The sequence below is a fragment of the Chrysoperla carnea genome, chromosome 3, assembly GCF_905475395.1.
Source record: "Chrysoperla carnea chromosome 3, inChrCarn1.1, whole genome shotgun sequence".
Classification (NCBI taxonomy): Eukaryota; Metazoa; Arthropoda; class Insecta; order Neuroptera; family Chrysopidae; genus Chrysoperla; species Chrysoperla carnea.
This window is the reverse complement of record NC_058339.1, coordinates 39,450,608-39,468,211: the sequence shown is the minus strand read 5'-3', so window position 1 is coordinate 39,468,211 and position 17,604 is coordinate 39,450,608. Positions and strand designations below refer to the sequence as shown.

The 17,604-nt window shown below is 26.4% G+C and overlaps 1 protein-coding gene across 1 annotated transcript in view; it reads right to left on the bottom strand.

The window, feature by feature from the left end:
• LOC123297009 (homeobox protein araucan) overlaps nt 1–15,697 on the bottom strand; it is an 85,153-nt gene extending 69,456 nt beyond the window's left edge. Inside the window, exons 1-2 of the mRNA XM_044878760.1 lie at nt 15,503–15,697; nt 2,299–2,748 (exon numbers count right to left, since the gene is read on the bottom strand). Of these exons, the coding sequence (XP_044734695.1) occupies nt 2,299–2,748; nt 15,503–15,550 (498 nt within the window). The 5' untranslated portion in view covers nt 15,551–15,697. The remainder of the gene's footprint in view (nt 1–2,298; nt 2,749–15,502) is intronic.
• Nucleotides 15,698–17,604: the final 1,907 nt, after the last annotated feature.

The window sequence follows — 17,604 nt, the reverse complement described above, 5'->3', positions numbered from 1 at the left end:
TGCTTTCGTTTCCTTAGTTTGTCAAGAAAAAGTTATAGAAATTTGTATGAAACATTTTTTAACCGACTTCAAAAAAAGGAGGTTATCAATTCGACATTTTTCAACATTCGAAATTCGTATTTTTTTTTTATGTTGCTACCTCAGAACTTTCGGCTGGGTGAATCGATTTTGATGATTCTTTATCTGTTCTGAAATCTTTGCTTCCTGTGTGGTCCTATATCAATTTGGTCCAGCTCTGACAGAACAGTTTGCTACATTAGCTTGGCTGACACCGACTTCAAAAATAACAATACTTTTAATTTGTTTTGGAAAAGTTTTTCTTTGGAAAAGTCGGTTTTCTTTTTGTTAAAAGTTTTTTTTAATTTTGGCATTAAATTTGTCAGTTTAAGATCAACATATACAGGAAATTTTTTGTAGCGAAAAGTGGAAATTTAAAAACATAGGAATGATAGGTTAAGAAAAGTGACTTGATGAGCTCGCTAAGTGTACTTTTTAGAAAAATATAGCTAACAACTTAAGATTGATTAAATAAAATTGTATATTTAATTTAAATAAAGAGTTTGCTATTATTTAGGTATTATTGATAAAAAATAACGATGGAAAATGTCAAAATTTATACGTTTTGGTGTGAAGCAGTCACACAGCCTCCATAAAGAAATAATGCCTAAATATAGACGGTAAGTGAATATATTTCGTACCGAATTTTTTTTATGTATTTTTATTGAGTGGTGTATTTTTTTCTGGTGTTATTTTTTTTTCGGGGAACTATATAAGGTAGATATATTTATTATATGGGTTATATAATGGTTTCAGTTTACATTTAATGTGTGTACCATAATAGAGAGTGCGTTTACTGTCTATATATATATGAATTACTCTCTCCGAAAAAAAGCTTTTAAAAAGGTGAAAAGTTATTTAAGTTTGTGTTTTTTTTTTATTATGAGTTTTATTTTTTTTGGGATTTTAATTGAAATTAATTATGTTTAGGCAAGCACATAGCAAAAATAAAAATCATATTCATAAATTATCTTAAAAAATTTATGTTTGTTTTGTTAGTATTTTAAATGTGACCTTGAAATTTTTATTAACGTTAATATAATTAATAATTATGGGTAGGGTAAGATGTAGTACCTATAGTCAAGTTTATCTAGAAGCTTTTGTTGTTTCTCGGCAGATATTTCTCAATATTTTTATTAAAAAGAGTGTATTTACTGAGAATGCAGGTAGGCTGAATGAACGTTTAGGGTTTTTAATGTTTCAATCAAACATACTTTACGAAGCTATTGCATAAAGTGAACTCTAACGATAGCATGTTGGTAAGAGTACCTTCAGTCACAATCAATGGGAATGATTCTAGGTACAGTATCAACTATGGTACATTATGCTGATGCACTGTAGTGACTGATATATCGTGTACCATGGTTCACACACATGTTTTTATTGAGACTTTTTTAATATTTCAATTCTCAAAAATATATATTTTGTAAGGAATAAAAGTGCTCTAATTTCCATTAAGATATTTGAATGCACGACTTTACGAAACATATAAATGTTTATTTTGATTCTAGGTACTACACCTTCCCCTATATACTAATTATAAAATATTTTTTTATTCACACAATAAGTATGTAAGTAAAAATATTATAGAGGTAATTAAGTAATGACACTTAATTAGAGCCTAAATATAAATAATAAAAAAGTTTTTATAATATTTTGTGATAACAATTTATAATTAGATAAATTTATGTGTCTCCAATGATTTATCGAATATTTAATAATTATTAAAATTATTTTTTATATTATATTACAAACAAATTATTTTAAAAAATTTACCAATTTTCGGTTAATTAATTTGTTCTTGAAGATTTTTAGATATTTTTGTCTTTGAGGAAAAATCATTTGATATAAAACTTATGTCATAATTTTATGATAGCAATCTTTGGTTTTAAAATCGGGTAATATGCTCAAGATATCTTCAGAAACCAGTGTTCCATTATATGAATTTCTGTCAGGTACACGAATATACAAGTTGATTTTTTTTGTCCCATCTTGTATTTCGAAAACGGAATGGAAAATCAATAAACGGTAAAACACGTATCGGCTCATTTTTAAAGGGAATGAAAATATAGTTTTACTTTTTTTATACGAAGAAAGAACAAAAAAATAGGTCGTTTTTAATTGGAACCAATATTCTTTGATTTTTGAATACATTCGTATAGTTGCCCATGGTGGTAACTTTTTTTAAATCACCCAGTATTTACTTATGAATATATTAGGAATAATAAAAATTTTACTTACCAACGATGAATAGAAACCACTATCAACACCAATACTTGGATACGGATTTTGATCAGTTGATGGATATGGTGTACCATAGACTCCAACACCACGTGGATACTGTGACAGCGCTAAACGAGCTGAATCATACTGACACGAACATACACTTTGTCCAGTTACAGGATCCGTAACAATGGGTCGTCCACTCTCACAGCACTGAGATGCACTAGATGTGCTTGAGGTTAAACCACCGGTAGGTCCACCACTACTCGGTCCTAGACCGGTACTACCTGGTCCCAAACCTGTGGTAGTACTACCTGGTGGCCCTTGATTACTTGAACCCCCAGCACCGCCACCTGGTGATAGTGCACCAGGACCACCAGACGCAGCTGAACCACCTGGACTCATTGAGCCCGATAATGGTGATGCACTACTGGCTGCTGTAGTTGTAGTTTGACCTGAGACTAATAGCTGTAACAAAATAAAAATTTCAAATTAGTGTTTGAATTCTTTAACTGTTTATCGAATCTTAGGAAGTACATGAGCTTATTTGAATAAGTGGAAGCAAATAGTTATCCATTTGAATGAAAACAGTTTTTGGAAAATTACAAATTTTTATGTAAGCTTTGGCCTCTCAATTTTCAGACCTCTAACCACTCAAATCTCACACCTAAGATTTTGTTTTAATAACAATGTATCTGTCGTTTATTTTTATTCATCTCCATATTCATATGGAGGAAAATTTTATTTTTTTGAATTTTTTCAAAATAAAAACTTTTTTGTATATCTTGATCAGTTTTAAACAAAAAAATAATGTTGTTTTTTTTTTCAAGACGCTTAGTTTTCGAAATAAAAATTCTTGAAAAATTAAAAAGTTTTTCTAGATGATCGTCTAGATAATGCAATATTCCATTTTTTTTTTAAATGTGTTAATTTTTTACATTTCTGAGGGAATTCGTTTTTTCATTAAGCTAACGCAACCCCTGCACTACGAATTTTTTATAATTTTCATTCGTTTAAGTAACATAAATGATCCATTTCGACTGTGTAATCATTTCTATTATTTTTTGTAAATACAAACTGAAGGCCTTCAGTATTAAAGGCCATTTCAAGCATTTCAAGTAACTCATTTATACAATTATTGAATACATATTTTAGTCAATATTTGGATAGGCACATTATTTCACAATCAGAAGTGCCACTATTTTATTTTATTATTATTCTTAGTAATCTATCAATACAAAATCATAATTACAGAATAAATACAATTAAACATATTTTAAAAAATATGTAAAAATATTTCTGCAATTACACACGCAATCATTAAAATAGCAATTACAAAAATATTTATTTATATACGTGGGTATCATCTTCAAGCATACATAGGTATACAATTGAGAAGAAGTAGTAAGTACACACATACATATATAATAAAATATATTGCATCAGAAGAAGAAGCTCTCTTGAAGAGGAAAAATTTTTAAGTACTATTTCCAAGAGATGATATTTACATTCTCGAGTCGATGCCGACAAAAAAAACAAACCTTTTACTGTTTTGCCCGTCATAATATTCATTTTCACTAGGATATTTTATCCATAGGATAGGTACATTCCAATATACTGTGTGTCCGTATTATCGCTGTGATACAAAGTTGCTCAGTAGTACATTATTATGCAATATTTTAAAACAAATTTCAAACCGGATTACTCGGTTTTGTAAAAAGAAATAGTGAAATCAAAATATTTACATCGCCGAATCATAAATATGGTAAGATTTTTTTAATTTCTATTACTAAAAACTTTGTTTTGTTAGTATTTTAAATGTGACCTTGAAAACTACTAAAAACTCTCGAATTTACCTGAAAATAAAATATCGAAAATATGAAAAAAATCAAAATATTGTTTTATTTACTGAACTACTATGAACTGGGAAATTTTATATCGAGAGTCGAAGGAAACTACACGATTTACTTCAATCAGTTTTCAAGATTTTTTAATAAACCAATGAACAATTGAACAAACATGAACAAACAATTGACAGAGTTAATTGCTAAAATACCTTACATAGAAAGTGTGAAATGCCAGTGCTTGCATTATTTTTTTTTATAAATTAGAAGAATTTAAAATACATATACAATTATTTTTTGCAAATTTCGGAAATTTTCGAAAGTTTGAAAGAATTTTCAAAAATTTCTTTATCTTTTTTTTTCAAGAATATTTCAAAAGAACAATTTTTAAAACTAGCTGCAAATTTTCTACTTCTTATCTTTTATAGTTTTAGATAAAGTGGACACCAAAATTTTATCCTAATTTGCGAATAAAAAGTGATGTTTCCGAAAAAAAGGTTTCTAACTTTTGTTTATTTTTACATTTATTGTTTATTTGTTTACAAGATGAGTCCTACGCATCCAAGAACCCATTGATTTCAGCTTGATATCTCTTGTTTTTTTGAATTATCATGTCGACGGACGAACAACCAGAAATGGACTACAAACTTGAGACTAAACTTGGTATATCTTGATATATGTTTATTATACCATATTTCATGGGATATAAGAATTATCAACGTAAAGGCAAAACCGATGAAATTTTGACAGTAAGTTCCTTTTTTTAACAAGATAAGTCTTACAAGCGGAAAGAAATTTCGGAATTTTTGAAAATTCTGCTCTTAAGTGTGTTAAATTGTTAAATAAGAGCTGAGAGTCTATTTAGAGATCGCTTGTACTGAATAAAATTAAAAATATAAAGTGAAAATTCCTCATTTAATCCTTCTCCTGATTAAATATTCTCAAAAACTACCAAATTTCCATTTCTTTCCTTCTAAAAAAATAATTTTTAAATTGTAACTTTACAAAAATATAGAGACCAAATAACTCAACTTTATACCTTGGACAATATAAAGACCTTTCAGGTGACATTCTGTATTATATGATATCACATCAGAGATAGACTTCAATGTGTAAAGAAGGTAAGGTAGATACGAACCCAACAATCTATATACACTACAATAATTTCTCACATGTCCTTCACGTATTATTGAGCACCTGTTCATTTCTCAGTCTAATTGCTAATAAATGTCGGAACTTGTTTTAACTTTTGTACCTATTTATACTACTTACTACTTTACTCCTTGCTAAGAAGTTTATCTTTCTCTTAATGGTATAAGAAACATTTATTAAAAAAATATAAAAAAAATTTATTAATTATTATGTAAATAACATATTTTACATAAATACCAATCGTAATAAATACTAATTGATCAATGTATAATTATTATTAGTTACTAATTATGTTTTTTTTTTAAATATATTTTATTGCATCTAGATAGATATGATTTACCTATATTTAATTTTTATTTTCTTTTATTTACTCTTAAACACACGTTTATGAGGGAAAAAAATTATTTACGTGCTTTCTGACGTGCATTTCGATTAATTTGAAACAAATCCACCTCAACAAACTTTTTCTTTTTTGTAAAACAAAAAGTAATTTTACTTGAGCAAAAATGTTTTTCTAATATTATAGCTTTAATATTTTTTGCTATAAATACTACATTTTTTTTAAATTTCCCGTACCCTCCACCAAATAATAAAAAAAAAGTTCATTTGCCATAAATTTTATTAGTCTAAAAGACGGTATAAGGTCGAACTTCATTAATCTGATAACTAGATGAAACATAGTTCTTATGAAATTTTATTGATTGATAAACACGTTCACGTCCACGTTTTTCTATCGGAAAATGTTATATGTATGGCTATTTTTAATTAAATTAATTTCAATCAATTGTCAGAGTGAAATCTGTGATTTTCTTAACGAAATCGTCAGAACTTTTATACCGATTATAATTTTACAATTTTGAAACTTTCTAGACTTCACTCTTATGCAATTACGCAATGTTTACTAACAAGTAAATCTGAGAATAGTCGCTACAATGGGATGCTTCTCTTCCAATAAATATATCGAATTCCCATCAATTTTTGTTCAGGTCATTATGCCGTACTTCTATCTCATTTGACTTTTAAATCGGTGAAATAATAGTGCTAAAAAATTTTACTCTTTAGGGATATATTGCTTAAAGCTGCAAGAAACGTCATTTGGACTTGCGTAAAATCACGAGAATTATTTTGGGCTAATATCGCTAAAAATCCGAATAATTGATTATTTTCTTGGTAAAACTTTAAAGGAATTCAAAATGTGGTTGGATTACCAGTTGAGTGGCCGTATAATATTAAACTCTGTCATTTTATTCGTGGAATCTCAATCGTTTTTTTATTCCGCTTAGTATGTTATTCTAACTATTCAGGATTGATGTAAAACATAAAGAAAAAGTAGATTGGTGTACCATAGCCCTATTCAATCAAGAGATTCAGATTCCTAATATAAATGTAATCCTATCCCGTGGACTAAATCCTGCATACGGTTTTACTCTTGACATTGTAAATGCTTTAAAAATTGTTTTTATATTCACACCGTGTAGTGTGTGAGTTTTACTGAAAGCGTTTCCGTGGTAACGATACACTACTTTAATTATAGAATTGTATGGATGCATATAAAAGTGTATGGATTGCATTTATGACTTACATTGAAAATATAATATTATTGACTCACAAATTTAAATGAATAATTATGATAATTTACATTTGAAAAATAATATTTGTGCAATTTAATTTCTTATTTTCACAATTTTTAATGCATTAAGTTTAATTAATTAGTGTTTTTCAACAATTTTAATTTGACATTTTATAACATTAACATGTAAAGAATTGCAAATTAGTCATAGTACCCTCCTTTAACGCCAAAATTTTTCACTGGAAGCGCTGGCCTGAATTATATTGTCCCTACCATGACTACGCACACAACGTTTAAAAGTATCAAATAAAAAATATCAATGTTATTATTTAGGTTGGTAGTACTGATAATAAGTAATATCTGATCCAAGTGATTTGTGTTGAAATGAATAAGGAATATTATACTACCAACATTGTAATATGAAATAATAAATTATGATTATTATTATTATGGCTATATGAGTGTATGAATGTATGACTGTAGAGAGATGTATATTATAGATAGTTTGTTTACAAACGTCAACAAGGATCATAATATGAAATGGATATTAAATATGGATGACATTTTGAGTGCTTAGTAAATGTTTGTACGTTTAAACAAGCCGTATAGTAGAGATTCGTTTGTCGGTTTTCTCTTTACAAACGAATATTTGCTAAACACTTTGTCTTTTTAAGAGGAGATCGCTCTTTCTCTCCTCTTAACTTATCCCGTTTGTCTGTATAAACTATATATTTTTGTACAATTTTTTATACAAACACTATGTAAACTTAAGAATAATAATAATAAAAAAAATACATAATGTTATTTGATTTCTCTTTTTTTTTTTGTGTTTTGAGTGGGTATTTTGATTGTTTTCTCATTTGTTTTATTAACTTTCTAGTGAAATCCTATTGTTTTCATCCCGAAAAACGATGAAAATTTTCATCTAGCCTTTACTATACCATGTATATATGTCATACGCAAGGTATACTAAGTTCAGTTCTAAGTTTATAACGCTTAAAAATATTGATGCTACGAATAAAATTTTGGTGAGTGGTATAGGTGTTCATAAAATCACCTTATTAGTCCATTTTCGGTTGTCCGTCCATCCGTCTGTCAATTCGAAACTGGATGTTCAGATTTTCAGTTCTCTGAAGGCCCCTAAAAATTTAACTGGTTAATTATGATATAATAATGGACAACTATGCCAAGTTTCATTAAATTCTGAATGCAAAGTCTTAAGAAAAAGGTCAAACTTTCATAATCAACGAATAAAATAATTTGATTCCAAAGAAAGTGATTAGTCTGACTTCTAAAAGTTGAATCCACATCATAGCTTGTTTATTGATTGATTTGGTTATTATGGTTTCTTGTTCGTTGGTTGGTTTTGTTTGTGTTGTTAGTTTAGTAAGGTTGTGTAAGTAGTTGGATATTTTTATATTGTTTATTTTTTAATTATTAATTAATCTTCTTTAAGGTTTTTAAGTATTAAGTGTTAACAAGCATATTAGTGGATATTATTATTATACGTAAGTAAAAATGTAAAAAAATCATTTTCTAAACACGTATTGAAACATGCTTTTTATTTTAAATAAAATCTATATTTTTATATTTAAGCTCCTTATTATGTGTACATTATCAGTGCTGGATTAAGCCAGCGCGGTACTCCTTGCAAAATACATCTGCGGGGCCCTTTCTATCAATAATGAGAGGGTCGCGGGTCTCATTACATTTGCAATTTTGCTAATTTACTACTGTTTTCATGTCAAATAAATAGTGATATCCGAAACAGTCTAAAATTCATTTTTTTAATGTCATCATACATTTATTATAGCTCGACTTGTGCGGAATTCGCCCATGCGATACCCGTGGAGGCAATAGAAATAAGATATACGCGAGTAATTTACTTTCTTTTTACTTATAGGCAATTTTATTACAGATATGATATACAAATTATATAACGAACAAAATTAAATCATAATATTATTTTTCTTAAGCGGTACATTTTTAGACATCGAGTCTATTTTTCGTCATTGGCATGGAAATTTATTAACGAATAAGGAAAATATCGCGATGTGATAGAAAACAAGCTAGTAAACAATTTATTACAGCTAGATTTCACTCATTCGATGCACATACGAATTTATCATAGCTGAAATCACCGCCTATATATCAAATATTTGGAAGAGGCGCAGGAAAATTATACTAAAATATTGTTTTATCTAATATTATAAGAGATAAATTCACTTTTCATCCTCGAATTCTAGCCACAGCGCAGTCCACAAGATGGCGGTTTTTGATTTCAGGAATATTTTACCCAAAAAATATTTATAACAAAAAATGTTGTGAATGATTTATTTCTAATTTAATTAATTAGATTTAAAGAAACAAACAATTCAGAAATAGAAATAGATTCTACGATTTGATAAAAACACTGTGTCTATCTTCGCAATTCTATATTATCGATTATCTTATCATTCTTTTCAATTAATTAGTATAGGTATTCAATTCAAAAAATTATAATTAGAAAGACAAGCTAAAAAATATTAAAGTCGCTTTTTTGCAAGGAGCAAAACGAGTGAAATCTAAGATCATTCAACGTTATAAAAATTATATTGAAATATTGAAAACCTCACGCTTTCTTACGTTAAAATTAAAAATTATTATTTACTTTTTAGTCGATATTTCAATAAAACAGAATTATTTTTGTTTTTTTTTTTTAGATAAATAAATTTTTGTTTGTTTTCAAATGCGTTTGTTTTCAAATATGTAAAATAAAATGTATTGTCAACGACCTTTTTTGTATATATAATTGTTTTTTCAATAATTTATAAAGTTCACCATTAATGTCATTTAATGTTCGAATAATTGGTTGACAAATATTTCGATTATATAGTTTATAATAAAAATATATATAAAAATATTTTTTAAATACATCAATATACAATAGGAGTATAGTATAGGAGTTGACAGACATTTTTATATAAAGGATCTAATCGTCTGATGGCTGGTAGTAGATTGATATTTGATGATAAGGCAAAACTTTTGTTTCCTCTATAATTGACTGATTTACCTGGAGTTTCCGCGATATTGTACTGCTATAAAGCCCGCTTTGAGGATTTATCAAGTACCAAAATAATCACAAGTTACTAATTCAGTCAAAAATATTATTTTTAACTCCTTCTAATAAGAGTTTTTCCAATATTTATTTCTAATCTCATAAAAAGGAGTTTTAACTAAAATTATTGTCCAACCGATTTAATTAGGTGCTAGATAACATCCTCTTAGGAGTTTAATTTTTCAATTGAAGTGTTGATGAAATACAAGTCTTGTCTTATTACTAGCTATCAATCTGTCGGCCATTTGACGGCTAGGATTTTTATATGATATTTTATGTCAGCTCCTTACCTAAAAATACTATACGGTATATTCTATAGGTAATAATAATTTATGATATTATAATCGATATCAAATTTAAATATTGTAAACATCATTTTTTATGAATTTTACAAGCAAGTTTTTATCTATGTAAATTTTTATATATTTTTATATTATTAAAAAGGTCAATTAATTGTTTTTTGTTCATTTTTTTAGTGATATTTTATCGGAATCCAAATCATTTTTTTGATACCCTATAGGTGAAATATCATATAAAAATAATTTTATGGAATTTTAATTCAATATTCAACACTCCTGAAATAGTTTTTTTTTCTAATCTTTTATAATAAAAATTTATGTATTAATTAATATTTATTAAAGAATTATTAAGAAAATATGTGAATTTAATTTGTTATAGACGCATTTTTTTAATATTTTTAAATATAATTTATTATTTTGTGGAAATAAAAAATTGTATTTCATTTTTATTCATCTTTATTGGCGTAATAAATTTTTCACAAAAATTAAACATTTCTGTTCTTTATATTTTTATTCAATTTTCCAATAAATTTTTGTCGATGAATAAATCATTTTTTTAAATCAGTAAGAAATTCAATTTTTAAGGTTATATATGGGGGCTTTCTCCTCAAAGTGGAAGTCGAGAGAAAATTAATCTATTTATATATCCTTCATATCATCGAATAATATTTATTAATTTTAAGTTTTATATATTTTCCGGAGTATAACTTTGATCAAAAAATTATTCTATAAACAGTTGATCAATATTTTTCAATTTGGAATTTATGTTTAATAAAGAAAAATCAGCAGAAGGTCTTCAAATCGATTTTGAAAAACTAAAAATTTTTACTGGAAATTGCATAAACTTCCTTGAGATATTTTTTCTGTGAGGTAAAATTCTGACATCGCAAATGGCTTAAACAGATACAAAAGATTTTAAAAGGCATTTCTCATCCACCAATAATTTTTTTTGCTTTCAAAAATGAATGATAGACAAAATGTTATTATTCCGTTTCCCATTTTTACCATAAGAATTTATTTTTAAACTAAAATTAAATACTATAAAAAAATATAATTTTAAAATTATTTTGTAAACTAATAAAAAATTAATAATGATTGATTATTCAAATCAAACATATTTTAATTTATTGTTGATAATATCAAAACTCAAAAGTGTGCTAAGTTTCACATTAATTAGATTACCCGGAAGTGGGCTATAAATTAATTACCAATTTTTTTTAATTTTTTTTTTCTGAAGTTAAGTTTAAAAACCAATTTGTTCAAATGTCTTCCTGTTTGATACCAGATTTTAAATCAATCAAATACAGCAAATTAAAATCGTAAAAACACACTTATAACTTTGGCATTTTTAGGCCTCTTGTGTACTGAAACTATGTAAAACAGATACATTGAAATAGCGGAAAAATACCCTGTTTTTTTTAACTTCTTAGGCTACAATTATTTATATTATATTTAATTTTACTCGATTAATACATTTTAAAATAATTATTTTTCGATTTTTTTTGAAATTAGCTTGACTAGTGGCTAAATAACAGGCTAGAGACATTAACTTTTTAATTATAGGCAATTTTATAACAGATATGATATATAAATTATATAATGAACCAAATTATATCTCAATTTTATTATCTTTCAAGCTTCTTACTTCTTAAGCGGTATATTTTTATACCGTGAATTTACTTTCCTTAGCTACCACGGTAACCTTGCAAAAAAACCTCCCGTGTGTGAGTTTTATTGGAGGCGTTTCCATCGTAACGATACACTACTTTAATTATAGAATTGTATGGATGCATATATGGCAGGATGCATATAGAAAGTGTATGGATTGCATTTATGACTTACATTGAAAATTTAATATTATTGTCTCACAAATTTAAATAAATAATTATGATAATTTACATTTGAAAAATAATACGAATAAGATAAAATAACGAAAAAACTGTTTATGTTTAAAGATATAAAGTCTTCATACATAATTTTTTTTTATCTGAATAAAAATTAAAATTTAAACGATCTTTAACAAATTCAATTTATTTTAAAGACATAATAACAACAATACAACAAAAAAGTCATTTTCTTATATACATTATCTTTAACCACACAACTTTAAAGACCTTCTTTTTACAAAATAAAAAATTATTATTAACAACTTATAAACATATTTTTATAACAAATAATTACATATGTAAATTCAAACATAATTAGTACAATTACTCAACCCCGGCTTATTTTTTTTTTTAAGTTCTTTTTGTTATGTTAATACCTGGACTTCATAATTTTATGAATAGAAATTTAAATTTGATTTTTGTTATCAATTGGTTGTGATCATCACTGAAATAATACACCTTGATGATCGACCGCAAACAATTTTTTTTTTTTTTTTTTGAAAAACTTTTTGAAAAAGAATATTAAAATAATATGATGACGACGGACGGTCGTTGAAAAAGTACTTCTTTTTTGATGATGAACTGATATGTGTGTGTTTTTAAAAGGTGCCTTTTATGTTATATTATGGAAGGCCTAGCGGCCACATTTAATGTCAGTAAAGTAGTTGGTTGGTAGATATAGAAGGTATCTAGATAACAATTTAAAATATGCTATCTCCGATTCAATATCAAAACCGATTATAATTATTATTATGATATTCAAAAAAAGGCATTATTATCATAATAAAAACGTGAACAATTTAGCTTCTTGTATTTTTATTTACCAATACAATGTATTTCAAAAGTTTCGATTAAAATATGACTTATTCATCAAAATTATTCTTATATCTTGTGAGCCAAATTTTAAAGTTGAACTACTTCTTTTTTTATCCAAAAAAGCAAAGAAAAATTTGCGTAAAACATCGTGCCGTAATAATTTTAATTAAATACATTTTGTATTTTAACATTTACTACGTCATGGACATAACATACTACGTCTAAATAACGTTTGTAATCTGTGAATTCTTTTATATATTTTATTCATTTTAATTATCTTATATTTAATTATATATAGCGTTTTCTCTACGAAGTTCAATATTATTTATGATAAAGAATTGAAATAAAATATAAAAATTTCATCAGATGAGTGAAGATCGACCTTATATCGCCTCTTGTACCTAATAATATATTTTACTAATTACTTTAAATTTCTAAGGTCGTCATCAAAATGAGGCCTCATTTTGTAAATTTAAATAGTAAATGTAATTAGAGAATCATTGATATGAGCGAAACATGTCACACGAATAATTTTCTAAAGTTCTAATATTTGAAAAATTAATTTTGGAAATTAAAACAGTTATTATTTATGAATTAGAGTGTAAACATGACTACACAATATCCTCGGTTCATCAAAAATGTTCATTGTTTTATTTATAAGTAATTTTCGTCTCAACACCTAACATAACCTTAGAACCCAATAATAAATAATACCCTCAATAAATAGACCCTTAAATTTTAATAAATATGTACCTAACTTCAAAGCTTGAAAATAAAGTTGTTCAAAACACATTTTTGAAATTGAAATTAGTTTATCTTACAAGATCAAGGGTTATTTTTCTGTGATATCAATAAAAATAATTTTTGAAATCGATAAGCAAGCTTTGGAGATTTATTATATTAATTTCTGCTCAATAATTTTTGCTCAACCTTTTGATCTCCCGAGGTCTCTTCGATTATTTATGCTAAATATCTAGTAAATTATTAATCGAATAAAATTAATAAAATCTACTTTGACGACTAGCTAACTATAATTATTATTAATTAACAAATTTTGTCGTCTAATATATATACCAGAGACTTAAATTTGTAAATGAATTTATTGCTAGGCAAAGTTGAGAACTATAAATAGAAGAGAGAAATATCTCTTTTGAAGAAATATATTAACCGATCATATTATGGCCTTTACCGTCGCAATTCTAAAGTAAACACAACAATTATTAGAGGAAAAATATTTTCTAAGATATTACTTCTAAAATAAGAGCCTATACCATCAGCAGGTATCTCGAATCCTTGCCACAAGAAAAATTTTAAAAATGTAGGTGACCTAGTAAAAATTTATATTTATATGTTGTATATACCGAATCATTTCCCGTAGCCTCCACCAAAATCTAATAGAATCTCTTTTTTATACCTATTTACGGAAAAAGACCACAGGTAAATTGCTGATGTAAAAGTAGCTATTTATGAAAATTTAACCATTTATAAGTCATTGAGAATAATGATGTGAAAACTTCATGAAAACCGACTTCAACCGAATTTAAACAATAAAAACATCTTTCAAGTGTTATATATCAAATTTTCCAAAAAAATAAAATAAAATTCGGAATTTAAAATTTCATAATAGTAAAAGAGACGGTATAAGGTTGAACTTCACCCATCTGGTAACCAGATTAGACATATTTTTTTATGAAATTTTATTGATTTTAAAACACTCCTGTTATGGTTTTTCTATCGAAAAGTTCTCATATATTAGGTATTTTTAATTAAGTTAATTTTAGTCCATTTTTTCTATCAGAACGGTCTTTTTCAGGCAACCCAATACCATTATTTTTGTTTTAAAATTATCTTTCTTCTGATACCAATTTTGATTGGTTAACAGATCGCTGTAGATCTGTTAAAAAATCGATGGAAACTACACCGATCTGTTAAAGAATCGAAATTGGTATCAGAAGGAAGATAATTTAATTACGAAAATAATGGTATAGACTTACATGAACACTTTTCGATAGAAAAACAATGATAGGCGTATTTATAAATCAATAAAATTTCTTAAAAAATATGTCTCATTTGGCTATCAGATGGGTGGAAATCGACCAATCAGCAAGATTGTTTTTTCCAAAACACAATTTTTTCATTAATTTCTTTCTTTGCCCTAGTATGCCCCCAATTTTCGAATACATTGTATAACGAATTAAAATATTTTAACATAAAAGAAATTATGTATGTGAATTTTTCAATGAACTTATGTATATTATTTTGTACAAATTACTATTATAAAAAAAAAAAAAAAAAAAAAAAAACTTTGGGTATATAATTTTATCTCCATGTACCCAATTATTATAGATTTAAGAATACATCTTTACTACTTGTTTTTAAAACACATAATCATAATATTTAGTCTCCGATCAATTTTCATAATACCCTAGTAAATTACCACGATGTTAATTTTATGTAAAACAATACACAATTTATACAAAAGGTTCAATCGGAAATTCCAAACCATTAATTTACTCGAAATTTATAAAATTAATAAAAAATTAGGCATGAAAATTTACCTGTGAAGCCGACGGATAAGAATAACCAAATTGTGCATAAGCCGCCATATTGTCCAATAACTATTGACAAAAAAAATAACACAACAATAAGAAAAAAACTTGCACAATCCTTTTGTAGAGTAAAGTTTTGTCTATCTATTCTAAGAAAACTCAAAAAACAACCAAAAAAACAATACTGTTTTTCTTTTTTTAAGGATAAAAATAAACATAACACAAATTTAAAAAAACCATATAAAAATCGCACGTTTTTAAAATTAAAAATAAATAAACAAACACTTTGATGTTTTAAAAAAAATTAAAATAAATAAATAAAAATAAAAAACAAATAGATATAAATTATCACTTAATAATATTAAATAACACACACGATTGTCCCCTCATTGCGCCTCCATTTGGAGTCCTTAAGGCGTACTTGATAAACAAACCAAACAAACATATAAACGACGGGAATTGGAAAAACAAAAACAGCACAACTCTATTCTACTATATAGAAAATGATAATAAGAACTTCCGTTTAATAATTATTATGGTTATTGTCTTTTATATTGAAGTGTTTTAGGCTTCGTTCTATACTGTATGAAGTTCAGTCATCAACTGTACGCCGTTTACCATTCATAGAGGGACGGATAAATACAACTTACATTGTATACTGTTCATCCCCCCACTTTTTAAGGGCGGTGCATATCGTGTTATACCAATCCGTTATGGAAAAAAATATTAACTCCACCTAAATGGAAAATATGTTCACGCCTTTATGTCATTTTCATTGAATGTGAATGGTGCCCTACTCTTTTTTTATTATGTAGCGTATACGCCTACTTTTATTTATCCGCTTGGAAAATGTTATTCCTTTTTACTCCCACACAGCTTTATACGTGGTGTGTGTTATTCCGTTCAGCATTTTATGGATAAGGTGATAAGGATAATAATGTAAGTGGTATCGTTTCGTTTTTCGTTTCGATGAATGAATGAATGAATATTGTTCCTCATTTGTAGCACATAGTGTTTTTCTTCTACCTTGTATCGTCGTGTGCTTTATACTTTTGTACGCTCTGTATATCCTTGTGATACGCTTGTTACTATTTTATTTACAAAGGAGATAATGTTGTACGATTTTTTTTATTGGTTTTTGATTATATTTTTATTGAATATTTCCCTTTATTTTTTTATTAATATTTTTATGTTTTCATGTTTTTCCCATTGATTTTCACTTTTTAATTTATTACTATTTCCTTTTTTTATTATTTATTTTTTGAAAATCTGTATATATTTTGAATTATTTCCTACATTTCAAGTATTAGAAAAGAGCGCATTTCAAAATACTAAGAAGATGTCGTTAACAATAAGTAATTATTTTCTAACTAGAGTGATACCCACCCGCTTCGCTATGTTTTAAAGTAAAGATTGATAAAGATTGCTCTCGCTTGTCTCTTTTCTATAACACTCGAAATAATGGTAAAGATTGTTTTACACAGATAAAATATATGTATGGTTTTCTATTTTTTTTAAATGTATAATAGTCGTAATTATTCATTGTGTATATCAGAAAAGATGGTCGTGAAATATTTTATATTGACTATTTTTACAGAAATCTGTATTTTATGGTAATGTGAAATGATTACTTGTATAGAAATCTGTAATTAATGGTAATGTCAAATTAAATTAATTTTTAAATTTTTTCTTTTTTTTTATTAATATATCTTTATAAATTATATCTCATGTGTTATTTTGAAGTATGAGCTATATTGCTGAACAAATTCATTAAAAATCATTCGCTAGTTGTAGCTTGAAAGCTTAACAAACAAACAAACAAACAAACATGCTTACTTTCGCATTTATAATATATAAAGATAGAGATATAGAGAATAAAAAAATCAAACAATAATATGAATTATAGTTTTTTTTTTGGTGGAAGCGCAGATAAATAACCTGTGTATGCACAGACATAAGACTAAATATTGACAATACATATCATTTATGCATTGAAGGATCTATATTTATAAAATATTTGTCTCATAAAATGAATTATGCATATTTTCTTAATTTATTTTCGACCATAATTTCTAATTTTTATTATTTTATTATTATATTTGTTTTATTTA